This window comes from Lepidochelys kempii, chromosome 3 (assembly GCF_965140285.1).
Source record: "Lepidochelys kempii isolate rLepKem1 chromosome 3, rLepKem1.hap1, whole genome shotgun sequence".
NCBI lineage: Eukaryota > Metazoa > Chordata > Testudines > Cheloniidae > Lepidochelys > Lepidochelys kempii.
Window position 1 is genome coordinate 92162523 of NC_136382.1, and position 24499 is coordinate 92187021.

Below are 24499 nucleotides of genomic sequence, written 5' to 3' on the forward strand. Positions count from 1 at the left end.
TAAATGCCCGAGCATTCATTTATCAGCAGGAGACCATTATCTTGTGACAAGATTCCATTTCACTGATATTACCTCTTAAAGATACCACGCAGAATGTGTTCCTGTCAGTCAGGTTGCTAGACAGCTGACATTTAAGGATTTTTTTTTTTAAAAAATAGCCAGTCAAAACTAACTTATTCATAAATGTACAATGTAATTGTAATCATAATAATAGAGATTTCTGTGGCAGAGGATAAGCTGAAACAAATGCCCCTTTCCTGAACCACTCAAAATGTAGCCCTTGATTAACGATAAGGTGATCAGATATAGCTTTATAGCATCAACATTCATCCAATAAAGTAATTCAAGCTCTATTAGTCCTTTACTATGACAAAAAATAAAATCATGTTAATAGAACTTTGCGAGTGAATACTATGCAACTTTCCTGCCTTCCCTATAACACTTACTTTTGCTAAACTGTTTAGGTTGGCCTTATGCAATGAAGTTGTAGCCATGTCGGTCCCTGTGACTGACATGGCTACAACCAAAGTTGGTCAAATAAAAAGAGATTACCTCACGCACCTTGTCTCTTTAGTTTGGCCTGGGCATTCATATATAGCGGGAAACCATTAACAGGCCAGAGATGCATGCAACATTTCATCCACTGACCCTACAGATATTCCCTCAGAAAAAGTCTAAGTCCTGATCCCTTGAGCAAAGCCTAAGTAAAAGCTCTTTGCCTTGTGAGAAATATGCAGGGTTTAGGAAAGGTACACACCTACCATCAAAGTACTAGAACTTGAGTATCCATGAATGAGTTGCAGCTTTTACAACAGGGTATGGGGGAGAAGAAAAAAAAAATCATAGAAATGTAAGACTGGAAGGGACCTCAATCAATTATCTACTCCAGTCCCCTGCACTGAGGCAGGAATAAATTTTATCTAGATCGTCTCTGACAGGCACTTGTCTAACTGTTCTTAAAAACCTCCAATGATGGAGATTCCACAGCCTCCCTAGGTAATTTGTTCCAGTACTTAACTACCCTTACATTCAAGAAGTTTTTCCTAATGTCCAACCTAAATCTCCTTTGCTGCAATTAAGCCCATTACTTCTTGTCTTGTCCTCAGTGGATAAGGAGAAAAATTATCACCCTCCTCTTTATTAACAACCTTTTACATACTTGAAGACTGTTACTACTATGTCCCCCTCAGTCTTTTCTTCTCCAGACTAAACAAATTCAATTTTTTCCCCAATCTTTCATCATAGGTCATGTTTTCTAGAGCGTTAATCATTTTTGTGCTGTCTTCTAGACTTTCCCTAATTTGTCCACATATTTCCCAAAGTGTGGTGCCCACAACTGGACACAGTACTCCAAATGAAGCATTACTTCTCATATTGTGCTTACAACAGCCTTGCTAATATATCCCAGAATGATGTTTGGTCTTTTTGTAACAGTATTACACTGTTGACTCATATTTAGTTTGTGATCCACTACAACCCCCAAATCCTTTTCTGTAGTTCTCCTTCCTAGGCAATCATTTCCCATTTTGTATTTGTGCAATTGATTATTCCTTCCTCAGTGGAGTACTTTGCATTTGTCCTTATTGAATTTCATTCATCCTCTTTATTTCAGACCATTTCTCCAGTTTGTCAAGATCATTTTGAATACTACTCCTGTCCTCCAAAACGCTTACAGCCTCTCCAAGCTTGGTATTATCTGCAAACTTTATAGTCATATTCTCTCTGCCATTATCCAAATCATTTATGAAGATATTGAATAGAACTGGACCCAGGGCAGATCCCTTAGGGACCTCCGTCAATATGCCCTTCCAGTTTTGATCCACTGATAACTACTCGCTGAGTATGGATTTCCAACCAGTTTTGCACCCACATTATAGTATGTTAGTCCAGGCTATAGTTCCCTACTTTGCTCATGAGAGTCATGTGAAACAGTATCAAAAGCTTTACTAAAGTTGAGATATCACATCTACTGCTCCTCAGATATCCACAGGGCTTGTTGCCCTGTCAAGGAAGGTTATTGGGTTGGTTTAACATTATTTCTTTTTTGCAAATCCCTGCTGTTACTTATCACCTTGTTATTTTCTAGGTGCTTAAAAAACTGATTTATTGATTTTTTGCTCCATTATCTTTCCAGGTACCAAAGTTAAGCTGACTGGTCTATAATTCTACAGGTTGTCTTTATTCCCCTTTTTATAGATAGAAGCTATATTTGCCCTTTTCCAGTCCTCTGGGATCTCTCCCATCCTCCATGAGTTCTCAAAGAAAATTGCTAATGGCTCAGAGATCTCCTCAGCCAGTTCCTTAAGTAGTCTAGGACAAAAAGAAAAGGAGTACTAGTGGCACCTTAGAGACTAACCAATTTATTTGAGCATAAGCTTTCGTGAGCTACAGCTCACTTCATCGGATGTAGCTTACGAAAGCTTATGCTCAGATAAATTGGTTAGTTTTCAAGGTGCCACAAGTACTCCTTTTCTTTTTGCGAATACAGACTAACATGGCTGCTAGTCTGAAACTAGTCTAGGACAGTGGTTCTCAACCTGGCGTAGGTGTACCCCTGGGGGCACACAGAGGTCTTCCAGAGGGTACATCAACTCATCTAGATATCTGCCTAGTTTTACAACAGGCTACATAAAAAGTACTAGTAAAGTCAGTACAAACTAAAATTTCATACATACAATGGCTTGTTTATACTGCTCTATATACTATACACTGAAATGTAAGTACAATATTTATATTTCAATTGATAATATGGTAAAAATGAGAAAGTAAGCAATTTTTCAGTAATACTGTGCTGTACCACTTTTGTATTTTTATGTCTGATTTTGTAAGCAAGCAGTTTATAAGTGAGATGAAACTTGGGGTATGCAAGACAAATCGAACTCCTGAAAGGGGTACAGTAGTCTGGAAAGGTTGAGAGCCACTGATCTAGGATGTATTTCATCAGACCCTGCCACTTGAAGACATCTAACTTGTTCTTTCCCTATGTTAGCCTCAGATCCCACCCCATTTACACAGATGTTCACTATGTTAGTCATCTGCTTTCTGCTAAGCTTTTCTAGTGGAAATTGAAACAAAAAAAGGGCATTTAATACTTTGGCCATTTCTACATTTTCTGTTATTGACTTTCCCTCTCATTGAGAAATGGACCTACCCTGTCCTTGGTCTTCCACTTGCTTTTAATGCCTTTTTTAAAATGTTCTTGTTACCCATTATGTCCTTAGTTAGTTTCATCTTGTTTTATGCCTTGGCAATTTTGTCCATGACCCACTCCTCCCCACATGAGTTTGGGACATTAGTAGAGGATGAGCTTATGTGGGTGGCTATTTGACACCAGGCAGTTTAAGGTAAAGCCCTTAGCTCTGACAGTGCCAAGGAAATCTGCAACAGTGAGGTGAAACTGATGGAAGATTTGTCAATGAAGTTTAGTTTAATACTTGGTTTACGCCACCACCTATAGGCCTCAGCCAAGCTTGGGACCCAAGGGTGCTAAGTCTATAGGCTTTATTCACAGAAGAAAGTGGAATCAATTTAACTAAATCTTAGAAACCAATTTACTTACTTTGGCGTAACTCTTGATTCCTTTCCAGTTTAATAAGACTTGACCTAAGGCATTATTGAACTGAAATAAGAACGTCCACACAAGAGCTGTGCCAATTTAATTAAACTGGTTTCTAAACTAACGAGCAGGAGGCAAACAGAAACAAAGGTCAGTGAAATGACTTGCCCAAGGTCACACAGCAGGTCAGTGGTAAAGCCGGGAACAGAACCCATGTCTCTTGATTCCCATGCTAGGGCCACATCCACTAGACCACACTAACTCCAAAATTGGTCATCAATTTGTTTAATATATTTTCACGCCCGTGAAATGTTGCTAAATGTGAAGTTTGGGGTTCCCACCCACACATATATTGGAATCTGAAACACACTTCTGGTGCAGATTTTTACATGTGGGATTTTGCACATGCAAGCTTTTTTGGGGAAATGCTTTTGCAACCATCTTTGGAAAATGTGGATTGTGAATGAGTAAGACAAAAAATACACAAAAAATTAAAATGCTATATATATATATATACACACACATACACACACACACACTCAGACTGACACAGAGACAGACGAACAAAAAACCGGAGGGATGATTAAGAAACTTTCAGCAGATCCCTGTTCAGTAAGATAGATTTAACAAGAATAAGTGGATTAAACTAATATTTATCTGAGCAAAGCCTGAGATAATGACCCAGCCAAAACAGAAAGGTATAAAAATGGAGGGCAGTTGCCATAAAGACAAGGACACTATTCTGGATGGTAAACTTCATAAAGGTGATGAAGAATAAAGTTTCCAGCAAGTGTATTAAAGATAGAGGCACAATGGCCTCAACTATTACATTGCTGTTAAGTAAAGGAAGTCCAGAATGTTTACAGTAATGGCCCAAGAAAGAATGCACACAGCTAGTATGCTGGTGAACATGAAAAATATAAATTGTGAAACAAAAATCAATGAATTTGGATGGATTGTAAAATACAGCAGAGACCATTGTTCTTTTTACTATCTTGCAGGAACAAAAAATATAACTTTGCTGTTTAGCCTTCAGAGGAATATAGTCCAAATGACTTCTGCTACCCTCCCTAACCACATGGGATAGGATTATTTTTGCCCTTTCCCCTCCCCTTTGTGAGTTTTTGGTCTTTTTCTGTTGTAAATTCTTCAGTAGTCCCATTCCCTCTCTCAGCCCTGTTCCCCCTAAGCCTCACCTGCAAACCACATCTCCTCCCATGGCACCTGCCATACTCTACTGACCTTGCTGTCCACAACCAACACCCCAGCCCTCTCCTATTATCATCACCACCTACCACCCTCTCCAGCTTAGCACGCTCTATTTTCTGCATTTCTACTCATGTCCCACTCAACTCCCTGTACTAGCCCACGTATTCTTTAAAAAAAGTAAAGACATGTCCGACACAAAAGCTTGATTGATATAAAGTTAAGGTTCGTAAAAAGTTTTTACTATCAATGCAATCACTAAATCTCAAGGAAATCATAAAATAGGATAATTTTATTTAGTTGATAAGATGTGAATGGAGGTTGGTTGCATGTTAATGTCTTAACTGGGGATTTCCTTGATTTTCAGAGATTGCATTGACAGGAAATACATTTGAACATCCTTAAATCTAAATTAAAATTTTAGTGAAAGGTGATACATACAACAAAATCAGGTGGATGTATACTTGTACATTGTAGCACCATCCAAGTCTCTCATCTATTTAGATAGTCTCGGTTCTGAAGAGCTTACCATCTTATTCTGTGATGCCTAGCCCAATGGAGCCCCATTCTTGGTTGGGGCCTGTTAGTGCTATTGGGATACAAATAATAATAATAATATGCACACACAAACACCTATTTGTGCAAATATAAATAAAATTGATTTCTAAAGCAAAGTATCTAATGAACAGATATAAGAACATTTAAAATGGTATACTGCATAATTTGAAATACACATATGCATACCAGCAAGGCCTCCATTCGAGTACATATTTTGTGTCTTTTTTGGAATGGTTCTCTTTGGTCTTGGTTTTTCTGTTTAGTTTCTCTTATAGGCCTCAGTGTCATCTCTCTCTAGGTCCCGGTCTTCTTTTGCTAATCACTCACATTCTTTTGTTAGCCTCTTTATTCTCTTTCATTCTACTTGTGTGTCTATGGTTGTGAAACTCCCACATTTTATGGTTCAGACTCTCATCTCTGGATCACCTGGCATAGCTCAGAACAGAACGCCCATGCAGCCCACAACAGAGCTCATCTACTTGTAGCTTCCTGTTGCTAAGCAACCTCCTCCACTCCATTCTGGTGTGCAGCCTGGTTGCCTAGCACCTCCTATTGGTGCAGGCACAAGCATCAGAGAAGATTCTTCCAGACAGGATGAAATTCACTCCTATACAGAGTCTTGCAAAAAGCCTATGTATCACTTAAGTCCTACTTAGCTCTGGTCTACACTACAAGTTTAGGTCAAATTTAGCAGCGTTAGATTGATTTAACCCTGTACCCGTCCACATGACAAAGCCATTTTTGTTGACTTACAGGGTTCTTAAAATTGATTTCTGTACTCCTCCCCGACAAGGGGATTAGCGCTGAAATTTACATTGTTGGGTCGAATTTGGGGTAGCATGAACGCAATTCGGTGGCATTGGCCTCCGGGAGTTATCCCAGAGTGCTCCATTGTGACTGCTCTGGACAGCACTTTCAACTCAGATGCACTAGCCAGGTACACAGGAAAAGCCCCGCGAACTTCTGAATTTCATTTCCTGTTTGGCCAGCGTGGTGAGCTCATCAGCACAGGTGACCATGCAGTCCCAGAATCGCAAAAGAGCTCCAGCATGGACTGAATGGGAGGTACTGGATCTGATCGCTGCATGGGAGACAAATCCGTGCTATCATAACTCCGTTCCAAAAGAAGAAATGCCAAAATATTTGCAAAAATCTCCAAGGGCATGATGAACAGAGGCTACAACAGGGACCTGCAGCAGTGCCCTGTGAAAATTAAGGAGCTCAGGCAAGCCCACCAAAAACAAACAAAAAAAAAACTAAACAAAGAGACAAATGGCCGCTCCGAGTCAGAGCCCCAGACATGCTGCTTCTATGATGAGCTGCATACAATTCTAGGGGGTATCCCTACTACTACCCCACCTCTGTCCGTGAACACCTGCAAGAGGGGAGTTTCATGCAACAGGCATGAGGATTTTGGGGAGGAGGAGAGCAGCGCACAGCAGGCAAGTGGAGAAACCATTCTTCCTGACAGCCAGGAACTGTTTATTACCCTGGAGCCAATACCCTCCCAAGGCAGGCTCCCGGACTATGAAGCCAGAGAAGGCACCTCTCCGGCTTTACAAAGTGTACCTTTGTAAATATAATACATGGTTTAAAAGCAAGCATGTTTAATGATTAAATTTTCCCTGAAGACTTGGGATGCATTTGTGGCCAGTACAGACCCCCTTCTTTTAAATGGCCAACCCAACGGGTGCTTGGTATGGGAAAGGAGGGTGCTGCTGTTTGAAACCATTCCCACAGGTTATGAAGGTTGAAGAAGCTGAAAGACTAGCTTATCATGGCTGCCTGCAAGCTGAATTCTGTTCCCCAGCCCTGCGTGTGTGATCTCACACCAAACCGGCAGGCCCTCAATATAAGAGGCAGAATGTGATCTTGTACCAAAAGCACATGTGCTTTGTAATGTTAACAGCTTGGTTCACCATGAAAGAGAGTCTACCCATTATTCTCTAAAATGTGTTTTTAAATACTACTCTCCCTTTTTTCCTCCCGCAGCTGTAAATGTTTCAATGCTGCCTCCATCATCTCTGTCCCAGAGGCTAGCGCAGATAAGGCAGCGAAAGAAAAAAAAAAAAAAAAAAGCACTCACGATGAAATGTTCTCTGTGCTCATGCAGTCCACCCGCACTGAAAGGACTCAGCAGAATGCATGAAGGCAAGCAATGTCAGAGTCCAGGAAAGCAGAAAATGAATGTGAGGAGAGGAGAGACGAGCAAAATGAGACATGGCGGGAGCAAGATGAGAGGTGACGGCAGCGTGATGAGAGAAGGCAGGATGCAAAGCTGAGGCTACTGGGGGAATCAAATTGATATGCTCTGGTGTCTGGTGGAGCTGCAGGAAAGACAGTAGGAGCACAGACCGCCACTGCAGCCCCTGTGTAACTGCCCACCCTTCTCCCCAAGTTCCATGGCTTCTTCACCCAGACGCCTAAGAACGCAGGGGGCTCCGGTCACTCAACCACTCCACCCCAGAGGACTGCCCAAGCAACAGAAGGCTGGCATTCAATAAGTTTTGAAGTGCAGTGTGGCCTTGTCCTTCCCTCATCCACCACCCCACCCGGTGCTTCCCTCCTCCCGGGTTACCTTGGCAGTTATCCCCTTATTTGTGTGATGTATTAATAAAGAATGCATGATTTTGAAACAATGACTTTATTGCCTCTGCAAGCGGTGATCGAAGGGGAGAGGGCTTTTGGCTTATAGGGAAGTAGAGTGAACCAAGGGAGTGGGTTTTCATCAAGGAGAAAAAAAAACCAAACAACAATTATCACACCATAATCTGACCAGTCTTGAAACGGGTTTTCAAAGCTTCTCTGATGCGCAGCACGCCCTGCTGTGCTCTTCTAATCACCCTGGCGTCTGGCTGTGCGTAATCAGCGGCTAGGCGATTTGCCTCAACCTCCCACCCTGCCATAAACGTCTCCCCCTTACTCACAGAGATTGTGGAGCACACAGCAAGCAGCAATAACAATGGGAATATTGGTTTCGCTGAGGTCTAACCGAGTCAGTAAACTGCACCAGCGCGCTTTTAAATGTCCAAATGCACATTCTACTACCATTCTGCACTTGCTCAGCCTATAGTTGAACTGCTCCTTACTACTATCCAGGATGCTGTGTATGGCTTCATGAGCCATGGCATTAAGGGGTAGGCTGGGTCCCCAAGGATAACTATAGGCATTTCAACATCCCCAACAGTTATTTTCTGGTCTGGGAAGTAAGTCCCTTCCTGCAGTTTTTGAAACAGACCAGAGTTCCTGAAGATGCGAGCATCATGTACCTTTCCCAGCCATCCAACGTTGATGTCGGTGAAACATCCCTTCTGATCCACCAGTGCTTGCAGCCCATTGAAAAGTACCCCTTGCGGTTTATGTACTGACTGCCAAGGTGAAGGTGGTCTGGTCCCAAGATAGGGATATGGGTTCCGTCTATGGCCCCATCACAGTTAGGGAATCCCAGTGCAGCAAATCCATCCACTATGACCTGCACATTTCCCAGAGTCGCTACCCTTGATAGCGGCAGCTCAGTGATTGCGTTGGCTACTTGGATCACAGCAGCCCCCACACTAGATTTGCCCACTCCAAATTGATTCCCGACTGACCAGTAGCTGTCTGGCATTGCAAGCTTCCAGAGGGCTATTGCCACTTGCTTGTGAACTGTGAGGGCTGCTCTCATCTCAGTATTCTTGCGCTTCAGGGCAGGGGAAAGCAAGTCACAAAGTTCCATGAAAGTGCCCTTATGCATGCGAAAGTTTTGCAGCCACTTGGAATCATCCCAGACCTGCAACACTATGCAGTCCCACCAGTCTGTGCTTGTTTCCTGAGCCCAGAATTAGCATTCCACGGCATGACCCTGCCCCATTGCCACCAGGATGTCCAAATTGACGTGCTTTGAGAGAAGTCTGTGTCCATGTCCTCATCACTGCGCTGCTGTCACTGCCTCGCCTGCTTTTGCGGGTTCTGATTCTGCACATACTGCAGGATAATGCACAAGGTGTTTACAGCGCTCATAACTGCTGCGGTGATCTGAGCGGGCTCCATGCTTGTCATGATATGGCGACTGCAGGAGAGCAGAGTTGCAGCGGAAGCAGTGGTTGATGACGGATGCCACAAGAATAGATATATAGAGAGAAGGACGAGAGGACCTGTGAGGTGGATTCATGAGAGCAGAGCTGCAGCAGAAGCAGTGTATGATGATGATTAGCAGTCCTACTGCACCTTCTGCTGCCAGCAGCACCCAGGACACAACAGCGGCGGCGAGCTGAGTTGAGCAGGCTGGACACTTGCCGTTGTATGGCGTCTGCGCGGAAAAAAGGCGCAAAACTATGGTCTGCTGTTGCTTTCACGGAGGGAGGGGCAACTGACGAGGTACCCAAAACCACCCGCAATAATGTTTTTGCCCCATCAGGCATTGGGAGCTTAACCCAGTATTCCAATGGGTGTCAGAAACTGCAGGAACTGTGGGATAGCTACCCACAGTGCAACGCTCCGGAAGTTGATGCTAGCCACAATAGTGAGGATGCACTCCTCCAACTTAATGCGCTTAGTGTGGACATATGCAATCGACTGTATAAAATCAATTTCTAAAAATCAACTTCTATAATATCGACCTAATTTCATAGTGTAGACATACCCTTATACAGGTACATTGACCCTATGGGCCCTGCACAGGAAGTGAAATTTATTACTGGGTACAGCATCTTTCAAAAGACTCAAGGCTTTTTACAGAGCTAAATAATGATACACATAAAAGTATATGGATCACATCCCACTTTCAATACAGTCACTTCTGTAACTGGATGCAATAGCCATAGTCACAGGGCACCGAATACTACAGTAGAGTTTTAATACCCAAAGTGAAGACTGAAATCCAACGGAAATTACTAGGGAATTTTAAGTAGGCAAGTAGTCATCTCATTTACATTTGTCAAGGGCACCAGGTGGCAGTTGGGGATAACCGAATTTTGCTTTTCCTTTCTATAATCTCAAAATTGCAAATTTATATTCCTCTCTCTATATATAAATATAGTGGCAGAGCTTCGACCCCATCCCCGTGGGTCCTGTGCTTCCAGGCAGTTTATGCTAGCCTCAGAGGCTCACTGACCCTCCATTCTCTCTCTGGGGCCAGGGTACAGTTTACTGAGCTCTTTTCATCATAATACAGCAAGGAGGTTGGTGAGAGAACTCCCACAGTCTCTGTTGTCCTTATGAGCTTATTCCAGAACAGTTTAGCCTCCTGTCCTGACAGGGACCTGTCTTCCTCTCCTAGGAGGTGTTTCTGTAGTGGCGGGTTGCAGGGAACCCAGGCCTGCCCTCTACTACGGGTTCCGCCCCAGGGACCCTAATAGCAGCAGCTGTTGACAGCTGACCTTTCACTGCCAAAACTGCTACATTTCCCTGGGCCACTTACCCACAGCTCCCCCGCTTCTCTCTGTTAACACCTTCTTCACCCTTACCTTAGGGCTCCCTTTCCAGTAGCTTGAGGGTATCTTCATTACTCAGCCCTTCAGCTCCACTTCCACTCCCTGGCTCTCCTCAGCCTGACTGGAGTGAGTCCTTTTATAGTATCAGAGGGGCCTTAATTAGAGTCAGGTGTCCACATTAGCTTAACAGCCTCACCTGACTCTTTGCAGGCTAATTGGAGTCATGTGTCCACCCTAGCCTGGAGCAGCCCCTGCTCTGGTCAGTCAGGGAACAGAAAACTGCTTATCCAGTGGCCAGTATATCTGCCTTCTACTACTCTGCTGTACCCAACTGGCCTGGGTCTATCACAATATAAATATACTAAGAACATTATTTAGGTCAAGCATTCTGAAGTTAGGAAATGCCATATTTAACCATACACCTCTCAATCCCATCACTCTGAAATGAGGGCCAGTGACCCTCAACATGAGGTACAACACACCTTGAAATGAGGAATACAATGATGGATACTACAATACTAGAAAACTAGGCTCTGGTCTTACAGGGCATGCTGACCCCTGTGTCCATTCAGAGCCCCAGTGGATGAGCTGGCAGGACTGAGGTCTCAGTGCTGTGAGGTCACTGCTCTTCTGGGCATCCCAGTGTCCAGATATCTGTCTCCAACTCTTCATCCTAGGATATCACTGCATGCCCTCTGCAGGGCAATCAGACCCATGTTAGGTTCAGCCCCTTTGTCCCTAGAGGGGGAGGAGACCCCGCCCTGTTACTTTGTAAACTCCAGGGTACATACCTCCTCATGTGTCTGAGCTCCAGGTACTGCGCACATGTTGCCCCTTCCAGCAGAGACTGTGCCGTAGTTTCATGAGCCCTTCATTTCCTGTCTTCTGACTCCCAGGCCTCCCCTTCAATGCCACCTCCCCATTTACATTGCCGCACCCCATCTATCGCCCATGCTGTATTATTCACATCGGAATACCATGTGTACTGATCTGCACGAAGATTATTTAGGTAATAACATAAGAATGGCCATACTGGGTCAGACCAATAGTTTACATAGCCCATTATCCCATTTTCTGACAGTGATCAGTGCCAGATCCTTCAGAGGGAAGGACCAATTATCAAGTCATCTATCCACTTCCAGCTTCTGGTCAGAGGTTTAGGGACACCCAGAGCATGGGGCTGTGTCTCTGTCCATCTTGGTTAACAGCTATTGATGGACCTATCCTCCATGCACTTCTCTAATTCTTTTTTGGACCCAGTTATACTTTTGGCCTTAACATCCCCTGGCAATGAGTTCCATAGGTTGACTTTGTGAAGAAGTACTTCCTTATACTAGTTTTAAATCTGCTGCCTATTCATTTCATTGTGTGACCCTTGGTTCTTGTGTTATGTGAAGGGATAAATAACAGCTTCCTATTCACTTTCTCCAGGCCATTCTTGATTTTACAGACCTTTATATTATCATAATGATTGAGGTGGAGGGTATTTCCTGAAGATTAATAACTGGTTGGGAGCAAAGGCCAGGTGAGGAATATTAACTCCAGCCAACCATTGAATCCTCAGGAAATGGCCTGAACGGTGGTGGTTATTGCTATTACAAACTGAAAGTGGAACCAAAAAAAGCATATGGATTTTCTTCTGCATTATGTAGCCACAATTGGCATGTACAAGCCTTTACAGTAGCCAATCAGCTTATTTGACTATCTCTTGATCTTACGTTATAATTTGCTGTTTTGAAGGAATGGGGAACATTATAAAAACATTTCTACAACTGGAGCAGTGAGAAGGCAATAAAAATCCCATCCCCAGCTTTACAAAATGTCTCCACTCCCCTTCAACAGTGGTTTCTCTGTTATTTCTACTATTGCCTAACACCCTAAATCAAAATAACTCCACCACCCCCCATCCCCACCTGCACCCCCTGCATACCACTTTCTATGGGTAGCTACTTTTGTTATCTCAGATGACTGAGATAACAGATTTGGCAAAAAATAGGATTGCGTACACATACATGTGGATGGGGAGGGGAAGGGCCTAATCCTTGGTTTGAAGCAGACTCCAAGACAACAATTATAACTATGAGTTAGTTGAATGTGTAATTTTTTGACTTAAATGAAAGAAGGGGGGAAAAGGGAAAAAAGCTTAAATGTAGATAATTATGTCAATTTACTGCCAGCACTTTTACTGAATTCTTTGCAACGTGTAGCTTTTCTCCCTGGTGGATTTCACTGCAAAATGTGATTCTCCATCAATATTTTGTATGGATACCATATTGACAAGCTTTTAACAATCTCTCAGTGACTTCGTCAGAGTCATTTTATGCTGTGTGAAGGCTAATAACATTTAAAATAGTCACCATGCAGTGCTCTGTATCCTCGTTCCTCACAACACGTGGCACATGAACATCAAGTTAAAATTATAGGCAGAACAATACTTAGGGATATTTTCTTAAAGGTTTAATGCTCACTTGGAAGATTCTAGAACTCTGTGGAGAGCAGCTGCTGCAAATATTAGCAAATTATGAAAGCAATGAGAGATGTATCTGTCTTTTCTTAATGAATGCACTTCTGCTGCAATTCCCAGTTATATCACTGGCAACTGTGCACATAATTCTTACCACATGGATAGTGATGTGGTGCCAAAATTTTAACAAGAAGCTCCCCCAATTTTTTTTCCATCAGTCAACAATATATGTGATATTTGTGAGTAAAAATTTTGCCTTCCACTACATGTTCCCTTCAAAAACAGAGTCCATTTATCCCAGTCTTTGCTTTCTTTTAAATAACCAAAATAAATCAAACGATTTCTCCCCTCAAAGCCATTCGTTCTCTACTCTTTATCTGCTAAAAATCATTCAATACTTCCCCCTCATCCTCTACCCTTAGCCAATAACTCTTGACCAACATGATCTCATTCCCCAGGCAGGTACCCTATCTGACAATTTTTTCTCACAGCAACAGTGATAGTGGCAAGTAGATCACTCCTCTGGCTATGTGGTGGTTGGTGTGGGTGGAGATGGGGATGAATCATAGAATATCAGGGTTGGAAGGGACCTCAGGAGGTCATCTAGTCCAACCCCCTGCTCAAAGCAGGACCAATCCCCAACTAAATCATCCCAGTCAGGGCTTTGCCAAGCCTGACCTTAAAAATATCTAAGGAAGGAGATTCCACCACCTCCCTACATAACGCATTCCAGTGTTTCACCACCCTCCTAGTGAAAAAGTTTTCCCTAATATCCAGCCTAAACCTTCCCCCCTGCAACTTGAGACCATTGCTCCTTGTTCTGTCATCTGCTACCACTGAGAACAGTCCAGAGCCATCCTCTTTGGAACCACCTCTCAGGTAGTTGAAAGCAGCTATCAAATCCCCCCTCATTCTTCTCTTCTGCAGACTAAACAATCCCAGTTTCCTCAGCCTCTCCTCATGAGTCATGTGTTCCAGTCCCCTAATCATTTTTGTTGCCCTCCGCTGGACTCTTTCCAATTTTTCCACATCCTTCTTGTAGTGTGGGGCCCAAAACTGGACACAGTACTCCAGATGAGGCCTCACCAATGTTGAATAGAGGAGAATGATCACATCCCTTGATCTGCTGGCAATCCCCCTACATATACATCCCAAAATGCCATTGGCCTTCTTGGCAACAAGGGCACACTGTTGACTCATATCCAGCTTCTCGTCCACTGTAACCCCTTGGTCCTTTTCTGCCGAACTGCTGCCGAGCCATTCGGTCCCTAGTCTGTAGCAGTGCATGGGATTCTTCCATCCTAAGTGCAGGACTCTGCACTTGTCCCTGTTGAACCTCATCAGATTACATCTATGATTCATAGAGTGGATGGGTCCACTCTGGTCATGTGGTTAGGTGGCTGGATTGGTTCTTCAGATGGGTGGGTCTCCCCTGATTGCTGGAGGACTGTCCTAGATGGTGGGTTAGGGAGCAGGTCTCCCCAGGCTCATATAGAGGATTTGGCTGTATCAGGCTCTAACCCCTCCCAAACTCTTGGCTGGGCCAGGGAACACAGCTTCTAGCAGGAACTCCCACTAAGTGGAGCAGCTAGCAGGGTGATGCAGGAATTATGTAGTGCATCCCCAGTACACTACTGGAGGTAGTGGTGAGGGACACTGGAAAGGAGTTCCCCTCATAACAGCTGCCGTAGCAAGAGCAGGGGCATCCATGGGCTGACAGTTGCCTGGCTGTGTTAGCAACAGCTTCAGTTCCAGCCTCAGAAAAGGCTAAACATTTTAACAAGCAGAGCTGGTCCTAGCATTTTTAGGTGGGCCTGAAAAGCAATTTTTTCTCCCTTTCCCTCCTCCAAATATAACCTGAAACCACCACAGCATCATTGGTGCATAGCTGGCTGACAAACATAAAGAGTGTGTTTAGGCATGTGCCAGGGGATGTTTAGGTCCATTCCAGCCTCCTGCTGCAGAAATGAAACCCAGCTGCTTGTTCCTTTCAACTCTAGTGCCTGGTTTACATTTAGAGGCCACCTGAGACACTACTTTCTCCCACCACACAGCCATGGTTGTGATCAGGAAAGCTGTCAAGCTGGAGCCCCCTCTCTTTAAAAGGGAGGGGATGCCTGCAAGGTGCTCTCTCTGTGGGCTCTTGGCTTTGAAACTTGCTTGGCCCTAGTCACAGGCTGGATTTGTTAGGTTTTGCCATGTGTGCAGAAGGTTATCTTTTACCTTGACCATCTTAGGAGATGCTAGCTAAGAACGCAGTAGCATGGAGGGAGGGCTATTGTTCTTGTCAATTCTATTATAGTGTTGCCAACTCACAATTTATTTGAGAGTTCAGCTGGGGCTGGAGCCAGTCTGGCAATGGCGCAAGAAGAATATAAGCTCTGACTGGGAGAAAAACTCCTCTGATTGCCTTCCCGCACTGTCCCACCACCTATGGAAGAGAAGCCAATTAGAGCTGCTGTGAGAAGCAGGCGGAGCTCTCCGCCATCTCCTGAGGAGCCAACACCATTCTCACCCCCCACCTTGGACAGAGCTAAAGAGTCCAACATCTCAGGGCAGCTTTGCTGCCTCCTCTCCCATCCCTTCCTGTGAGCAACAGGGATGGAACAGCACCTCCACTCCCCTCCTTGCAGCACCCCGCCTGGGAAGTGGGAGGAGAGGATCCCATGAGCTGCAGGAGGAGCAGAGCTCAGGCTGGGGGTGGGATTGGAAGATATGAATGCAGAGTTGATGGGGAGCTGGGGGCAGAATGAATTCGTGGGCAGGGGACTGGCAGATGTGGGAGTGAGAGCTCCTGCAACGGGGCCAGAAACCACCTTAATAAATTTGGGAGAGTGGGTAACACCCGTTACACACCCACACTGGGGTGGGCTGGGGGAAGATCAAAAATAAAAAGACAAACCAAAACCACACTATCATCCTTTTTTTAAAAAAATCTCACGATTTTGGGGGTCTGACTTGTGATTTTTGAACCTTTGGAGCTGGCAATATTGTTACAATGATATGTATCAGTGGTAATGTACAGCCAGCTAAGTAAATTAATCATGTAAAATTTGACATGGGGCCAATTAGAGGCCAGATTTTGGCTGTAGCTTGGACTCCACACACTGCTATGTCAGCATATAGGGGCTCTAAAGGAGTTTCATATACGTGGGGCATGTGCGAGGATACATATCACAGACAGGTTGAAGGACATGCATTCAATAGCTGTAGGGCTGTCTAGCTGGGGTACACTCCATAATCCAAATGGTGCAAAACCACCTTTGACCCTTGTGTCCACCTGTGCCAGCCAGGCAGTGCAACACAGAATCTAGCCCCTTGAGTCTAAGATGCAGTAAATCATAAGAAATACAAATAAAATAAATGTACAAACGTGTTCATGTGGTATTATTGAGTATAAAAATCATTGCCATGTTTTGCTCTGTAATCACTGCACACTATGTAAAGTCAAATCCTAATTTATTATGCGCTATCAAAATGTTTGTGTGCTTTGTAAGTTAAATGAGTGCAATGGAGAGACATATAAGCATACTTGGCTCTGTGAAAAGCCATATTTATTATTCAGGAATGCAGCTATTATACAATTTTGTATGTGCAGTTTTTCTTGTACAGCACAGTCTAACAGAAATGGGATAACCCTCAGGGTGAAATTAAGACTCATTTTCCCAAAGTGGGGGGTGGCAATATTCAAGTAAAACCTTAACTAAAGCTAAAACAGTGCTAATTAAAAGCGTGCTCTTTATCCCTGCTCCTGTGAAAGGAAGTACAGCTAATCAGCAAGACAACTCAGATATTAAAACAAGAAGCAGAGGCGGATTTACAACGAAACATACAGTGCCCTGGCATGGGCCCCAGGGCCGGGCAGCCCAGCACCACCTGCGGGGGGGATGGCTGCAGGGGCAGAAGCTGTGAGGGAGAGCAGGGAGGGAGCCGTTTAAGAGCCGTGCTCTCTCCCAGCCGGTGAGCTAAGCTCCTGCTGGCTTCCAGGACTCTTCCCGCAGGCTGGCGCTGTCGGCCCCGCATGCCACAGCAGGCAGCCAGGTGAGGGGCTGGCTGGGGGGTGCGCTGTAGGGGAGGCACGCGCCTTTCCCTGGTGGGGCGTCTGTCCATGCCTGCCCTGCTCCTCTGGACACCGGGCAGCACAGGTGCAGTCCCTGGCGTGCCCTGCTGCTGGTGGCCCCTGGAAAAATGCCAGGGGAAGGGAGCGGCAGGCCAGGGGGTCTCACCTCTCATGAGCTGCTGCCGCCGCTGCAGCTCCCTTTGGCAGCGAACAGGAGCAGCGGCAGGGCAGGGATGCACCCACCAGCCAGCCAGGTAAGATAACCCAGCGGCCGCGACTGGGATGGCCCCAGCCCAGAGCTTCCCATCCTCTATACACTGCCCTGAGCCGCTCAGGGTAGGCGGTTGGGGTGCCCCCCCATACCCGGTCCACCCCATGCCCTCACTCCTGCACCCCCCACAACTCCCAGCCCTGATTCATGCACCCCCCATGCACCCCCAACCCCCTGACTCTGCACCCCCCCAACCCAGGCCCCCCACCCCTACCCTGACTCCTGCCACCCCCCATCCCCACCGCTGCCCTGAGCGCCAAACAGAAGCTCCTGCACCACCCCCCATCCCCACCTGCACCCCTCGCATCAAACAGAAGCTGCCGCAGATAAGCACTCTGCACCCCAACTCTCTGCCCCAGCCCTGAGTCTCCTCCCACATCCTAACTCCTGGCCAGATCCCGCACCCCAATGTTTTTTTATAAAGCGCTCTTATCCAAAGCACTTTACAATAGTTCGCTAACGGTACAAACAATATTTGGAAAGATCATTAAGTGGTCTGCCTCGACCCTTAGCAATTTTCAAGTGGTCTGTGGAAAAAAAGTTAGACTACAAAAACAATCAAGGTGCCTCACTTTATTTTCATTGACTTCCTATTACTTATAAAATAGGAGGAGGATGAAGAAAAAAAGAAAAGAGAGAATGCTCTTTTTCTTGTTTGGGTCCCCGGGTGGGGGTGGGGGGGAGGGATCAAAAGTGAAGCGGAGCACAGGACCCCACTAACTCTAAATCCGCCACTGACAAGAAAGAAGTGTGAATGTAATGTATGTAAAAGGAGCCTGGTTGATAGTTCTGGAAGTCAAAAAACATTGATTTATCCAAAGAACATGTACAGTAAGTGTAGTGGGAGTGAAATCTACCCCACACTTCAGGCCGACTACCTCTTAGGGTATGTCTACACTGCAAATAAAAACCCATGGCTGGCCCATGCTAGCTGACTTGGGTTTGCAGAGATCTTGTGAGGTGGGAAGGTCCCAGACTTCAGGCAGCTGCCTGAGCCTGAACTGTTATACTGCAATTAAACAGCCCCTTAGCCCGAGACTCAGTCAGGTGGCATGGGCCAGCTGCTGTTTTTTAATTGCAATGTTGACATACCCTTAGTCCATTTTCCATGCCCAGTCAGTCCTTAGACACTGCCAATAAGGGTGACAAGTAATGGCAATTGTAAAGGTGTTTTTTGTGACAAATATTCCCCAGGCTCAAAGGGGACAATAGAGAATCTTTAAAAGCTGAGTAATGGTGCTAAAAATATCCTATTTCTATACAACTTTGGGGTGTCTTTGCAGTATTTGGAGACTCTTCCAGGGTGCTGCTGCTCTCTATCTTACTGTCAGCTGGAGTTGCATCTCTAATTCTATGACTAAAGTGCTTAAGATTCCCTCTCTTTACTGAAATGCAGTAGTTTATTACCCAATGGCTATACCCTATCCTCTATGTTCTCTCAGAAATTGAAATTAGTTCCAATTAGCAAGGCTGCCTCTACAAGACTCAGGGGCTTGCAGGTCATCACACAAACTACCAGGAGTCTCCTTTGGCCTTTGCATAGCATTACATATGCAGCTAAAGATTATTTAAATTAGTATATTTAGTATATGGTGGGCATTCAGAGCAGTTCTAGTCTGTTTGATCTTAAGCTGAGTTAGCTGAATGGGTATACGAAGTGAAGATAAAGACAAAGTGAGTGCAAATGGCACTAATATTAATAAATATTTGTTTTCTACCTTCCTTTCTGCTCTGACCTAAGCAAGAATTTTTTTACCCCTAACTTTAGTATTTGCTACATTTTTAGTTCATTACTTGGTTTTCATTTTCTAAAACCATTCATATCCATTGATGCCAGTGGAAGTTTTGTCTGAGTAAGATAGAATTAAACTGAGTAAAGACCTCAGGATTTCCCTGGTATTGCGGGGTCCTGAGCACTGGGGCACCTCAGTCCTTCCTATTCTCTGCCTATGGTGCATAATAGTTTAATCTCTTAGGGGCTGTAATGCTTTGGTCTAATTTCAGGTGTTGGGTTTAGTGTACAGGTGCAGGGGGGTTTTGGTGTCCTGTGATGTACAGGAAATCAGACTAGATGATCTAGTGATCCCTTCTGGCCTAAAACTCTGACTATGATTTTGCCTGAAATGCATGTAGCAGCAGTTCTCTGAGAAGGCCTGTCGGGCCCAAACAGCAGCATCGACACAGCTAGCAGGGAGCTGCAGTTTTCTGAAATGCACAGACATAAAGGAAAACTTAAGAGAGCAAAATAACTGCTGAGGATTTCTGTTACGTGGACTAATAAGAACAGTCTTCGTGTCTTGCTCTAGCTTGGCTCAGTTCCCATATTACCAGCAAAACAACTGCATAGCAACCCAAATTTTCCCACAACATGCCTCACAAAGGCATTGTGTGTCCAGAAAAAATACAGCAGCTAATATTCTCTCTCTAGTTTGGCCTCTTGTTTGGGAACTAAAGTTATATATGCAATGAGGATTTAAGCTTCTAACTGCAGTGCAGTAGCTGCAGTGGCAAAGGAGACAGATAAACAGACATACCAAGAACGTCTCTTATGAACAGCACCAGAACGCATGTGCGTTCTGAACAGGTTATCTGAGAGTCAGATGGAGGACTTGCTAGCTTTTCCCCTCCACCCCATTTCCTCTTACACAGGCAGGAAACCATGACTATTAGCAAAAAGGTACAGATATCCGTTATATTGAATGACTTGTTTTATGAACATTAAGAGCGGTCTCCAGGTTGCACCCCAGTAGTATATAAAGAGGTCAACAAAAGATATAAATAACTGTCACTTTTAAAACATTCTGGCTTGGATCACGTGGAATTGCTTTTTTGTTACTGCCTTTAAGGAACACTGGCAATTGTACAGTAGATTTTCTAATGGCAAAAGGCTCAGTTTGCTTATCAGAAATCCCAGCTGCAGTAATATCTCGCAGCTGAATATTTAAGCTACTTTCCTCAGTTTCAGCACTGTAAATGAAAGAGTCTCCTGGAACCTTATACAGCTGCTCGTGAGCAACATGCTGAGAAGACTATAATGCTTCTGAAATTAGCTTGCGTATTTGTCTGATTCACAAGCCCCCTTCCCCCTCCAAACCATACTGCAGTTTAGGGAGCACTCCGTATAAACTGTAACAAGCATCATTAATTAAGAAAAAATTCTTAATCAAATACACAGAAATTAAGACAGCAAACTTACTTGTTTTCTGCATAACTTCCTCTGTTCAAATTATTGTAACAGGAAATTGTGGTGGTCATGGGTAAGCTTATAGAATGTAGCACAAACCACCTATTGCAATTTGCAGAGGGAGTCAGCCTTGGGGTGTTAAGTCACAGTCTGACAGTCACCCTCCTGGGTGACAGAATTTACATGCAAATCTAAAACTGACAGAATGCAGAGAAAAGTTACTTGTTCTGAGTCTTGTATGAGACCTATCTGTGGAAAGCCTGTACTGCTCATGACAGCTATCTACTCAGGATAACTATATTCACCTTTTTTAAGGATCTTTGAGACTCACATCATAGATGCGCTGTTATTTATTATCCATTTTAATGGAAAACGTCCACATTCATGGTAGCAGCTATCTTTAGGCTTTTAAAGGCACTACTAGCCTTTTACTATTTGCTGTTTATATAGGGCCAGATTAATCACGGTTCTCTGATATATATAGTCTGGTGGAAAGGGCTGTAGGGCTGGTGTATGCCCCCAAATTGATTATCCCTGTTGAGAGGGCCCTACAGCAGGTGCAGAGCTCTCTCAACAGCAGCCCTGGGCACAGGGAGTATGGCCAGGCCAGTGGAAGGGGAAGGCAGATGGTATGAAGGAGGGGTGTGTGCCTGGGGTAGACTTGCATCCCAATGACTCTGTGCCCCTGAAATTACCCACTGCAACAGGGACACAAGTTAGGGCAGTCCTCCTGCTAGGAAGTGTACTAGCCTCCAACAGCTCTTGATAAGGAGATGCACCCTTCCCTCTGTTTTGGCACCTGAACCTACAGGCCCGTATAATCTACAATAATATCCAGCATAAAGAAATATGTATCTAGGGCTGTGATCCCATGGAACGGTTCAGACAGCAGCATAAAGCACAGGCAGTGTGGCATGCTTCAATCATTGGATTCCCTCATCAAGATTTATTATTTTTCAAAGCTACATTTTTGTCAAACTCTGCTAGCATCCAGTCAGATGGCTGGACAGATAAGGCATATGCATTCTAGCAGCACAGCCATGAAATATGCATACAAGTGAATGAAACATTAACTACTAAATTCAAAGTGCAGGGCCAAATTCCCCCCATCCCCTGTGACACCTGCACAATCTTGGTGTGGGCACAGATGTAAAAGAGGGCAGAACTAGGAGACACAGGTTACACAAGTTTAATTGAGGACAAACTAGCCTGAAGAATCTCTCTTACTGGCCTGGGGATAATGCACAAGCCAGAAAGAACAGATTCCCTTTCATATGCAAGGCTGCATTTGCAAGACCAGTATGGTTAGAGAAATTTCTACTTATCAAACTGAGGCCCTATTTACAGTCATGTTTCAGAACAGAACCACACTGAAGAAGCAAATAAAAAAAGGAACTTTAGGAGGAACTAAAGCTAATTGGCGGTGCTCTGTGATATAATACAAGTAAAAGAACTTGGAGCATCACAGATGGAAGTCATTTTACCTACTTTCAGTGAAACAGCACTCAAGTGTTTCTTATTTCTCCCCACTGAGTGATACCAATACTCCCCATTGTGATCAGAGGTGGTCTGAGGATTTGAGAGGCTCCCACAGTGAGAAATGAGTTTGAGGGCCCACAGAACTCTCAACACCACCTAGTGCACCTGCCATGCTGGCTTCTGTGCAGCTTGACAGCCACTTTGTGATGTACCTGCCAGTTCAGTTAGTGGCTCCCACCTCCCGCTGTCATTAGGTGTATGGACAAAATCTGCTGGGGTGTTGGCTCATAGGGTGCACAAATAGAAGGAAGTAGTTCTGTCTGACCAGGACTGAGGCACAAACAATGGAGCTGGAGCTGAGGTGGAGAGCTTCTCATTGAATGAGGCAGACTGAGGCTACGTCTACACTGCGCACCTTACAACGGTGCAGCTGTGCTGCTGCAGCCATGCCATTGTAAGGTGCATGGTCCTGGCGACAAAATAAAACCACCCTGCACAAGGGGCCGTAGCTTTGTCGCCGGAAGAGCATCCCCCACCACCAAAGTGCTCTCCACACTGGCGCTTTACGGCATTAAAACTTTTGTTGTTCGGGTGTGGGGGGGGGGGCGTGTCTTTTTCACGCCCCAAGCAACAAAAGTTTTAATGAAAAAGTGCAGGGTAGGCATAGCCTTAGAAAGAACAGAGAGGTGATTACTAGATGATTTCAGTGGAATGAAAGTTCCCAGAACAGTCAGCGTGCTGCCTTTCTAAAACTGACCAAGTGTTAATTTAAAAAAAAAATTTCTCTCAAGTTCTACTTTCTCTGGTTTCCCTCAAGTTGCTCTTTTATGTTTTCCATTCTTTATTTCTGTTTTTCCTCTGTTTAACTGGAACATGCTCAACCAGGTTTCTAATAAATATGTATTTTAGAACATAACTTACTGTGTCTTGGTTGCATCTGTCTTTCTTTTCCCTTTCCCTGCCTTCAGTCCCCTTTTACTTATTACAGTATTTTAGGGTCTCTCTTCTTTCTGTTCTCTTGCAGCTTCTCCATCTCCAGCCCCATTTCTTTCTTACCTTGCCTTTTGCTCTCTAATTCCTTTGCCTGCATTATTCTATTTCCTTGTCATGCAAGTCCCTCCTCCTCACCCCCCATCACCACTTTCCAATCAATCTCACTGCATGTGTATCAACTGAACAGGAGAAGGTGGGAAGAACGGGGTCCAGATGCTAGGTGCTAGAATTCTCAAAGCAGACCTCTAAGGGCTTGTCTACACTGTGCAGCAATGTGCATTACGAGGGTGGGATTTTTAAAGTGCATTGACGTGTTGTGCATTAATTGGGCTATGTAGACCTTGCTAGTGCATACAAAGGTGTCATGGTGTGCTTTAACAGACCAGTTCAAACAGCACTGTAACAGGTCCCAGACATCGAAGGAGACCCTTTGATACCTGGGAAGCTACTAGAACAATGTATAAAACATTCAATTTGTGAGTACCTTGAGAATGAAGGGGTGATCACTCGCAACCAGCCTGGATTTACCAAGAACAAATCATGCCAAACCAGCTCCCTTCTTTGACAGAGTAACTGGTTTGGTGCATAGGGGAATGCAGTGGACATAATGTATCTAGACTTCAACAACCACAAACAAAGAATAACTATCAGATTGGAGGGCGGTCTCAAGTGGGGTTCCACAGGGATCTGTTCTGGGTCCAGTGTTGTTTAATCAGGTCTTTAATAAGGACCTGGATGTAGGAATAGAGAGCATACTGATCAAATTTACAGATGACACAAAGCGGAGGGGAGGGGTTACCAACACTTTGGAGGCTTGAGCTAAAATTCAGAGGGATCTTGATAAATTGGAGAACTGATCTAGACACAACACAATGAAATTCAACAAAGACAAAATGTAAGGTGCTACACTTCTGTTTTTCTTCCCAATGCACAAATAAACTGGTTTGGCAGCAGGATCTGGGAATTGTGGTGAATCACAACCTCAGTATAAGTCAGAAAGGTGATACTGTTGCAAAAAAAAGCAAATGCAATTTTTGGTTGCAAGAACAGAGGCATAACGTGCAAGTACCACTCTACTCAGCGCTGATTAGGCCTCAGCTATAGGACTGTGTCCAGTTTTGGTCACCAGTGTGTAGAAAGGATGTGGAGAAACTGGAAAGGATCCAGAGGCAAGTGACAAAGATGATCAAAGGCAGGAATGCAAGCCCTATGAACAAAGGCTGAAGGAACTGGGTATGTTTCGTTTGGAAAAGAAGAAATTAAGGGGAAGACATGATAGCGGTCTTCAAATACTTGAAAGGCTGCTATAAAAAAAAA

At 44.4% G+C, this 24499-nt stretch overlaps 1 protein-coding gene across 1 annotated transcript in view; it reads right to left on the reverse strand.

The window, feature by feature from the left end:
* CEP85L (centrosomal protein 85L) overlaps positions 1-21485 on the reverse strand; it is a 270268-nt gene extending 248783 nt beyond the window's left edge. The window contains exon 1 of the mRNA XM_073337154.2: positions 20723-21485. Coding sequence (XP_073193255.1) covers positions 20723-20735 — 13 coding nt within the window. The 5' untranslated portion in view covers positions 20736-21485. The remainder of the gene's footprint in view (positions 1-20722) is intronic.
* Positions 21486-24499: the final 3014 nt, after the last annotated feature.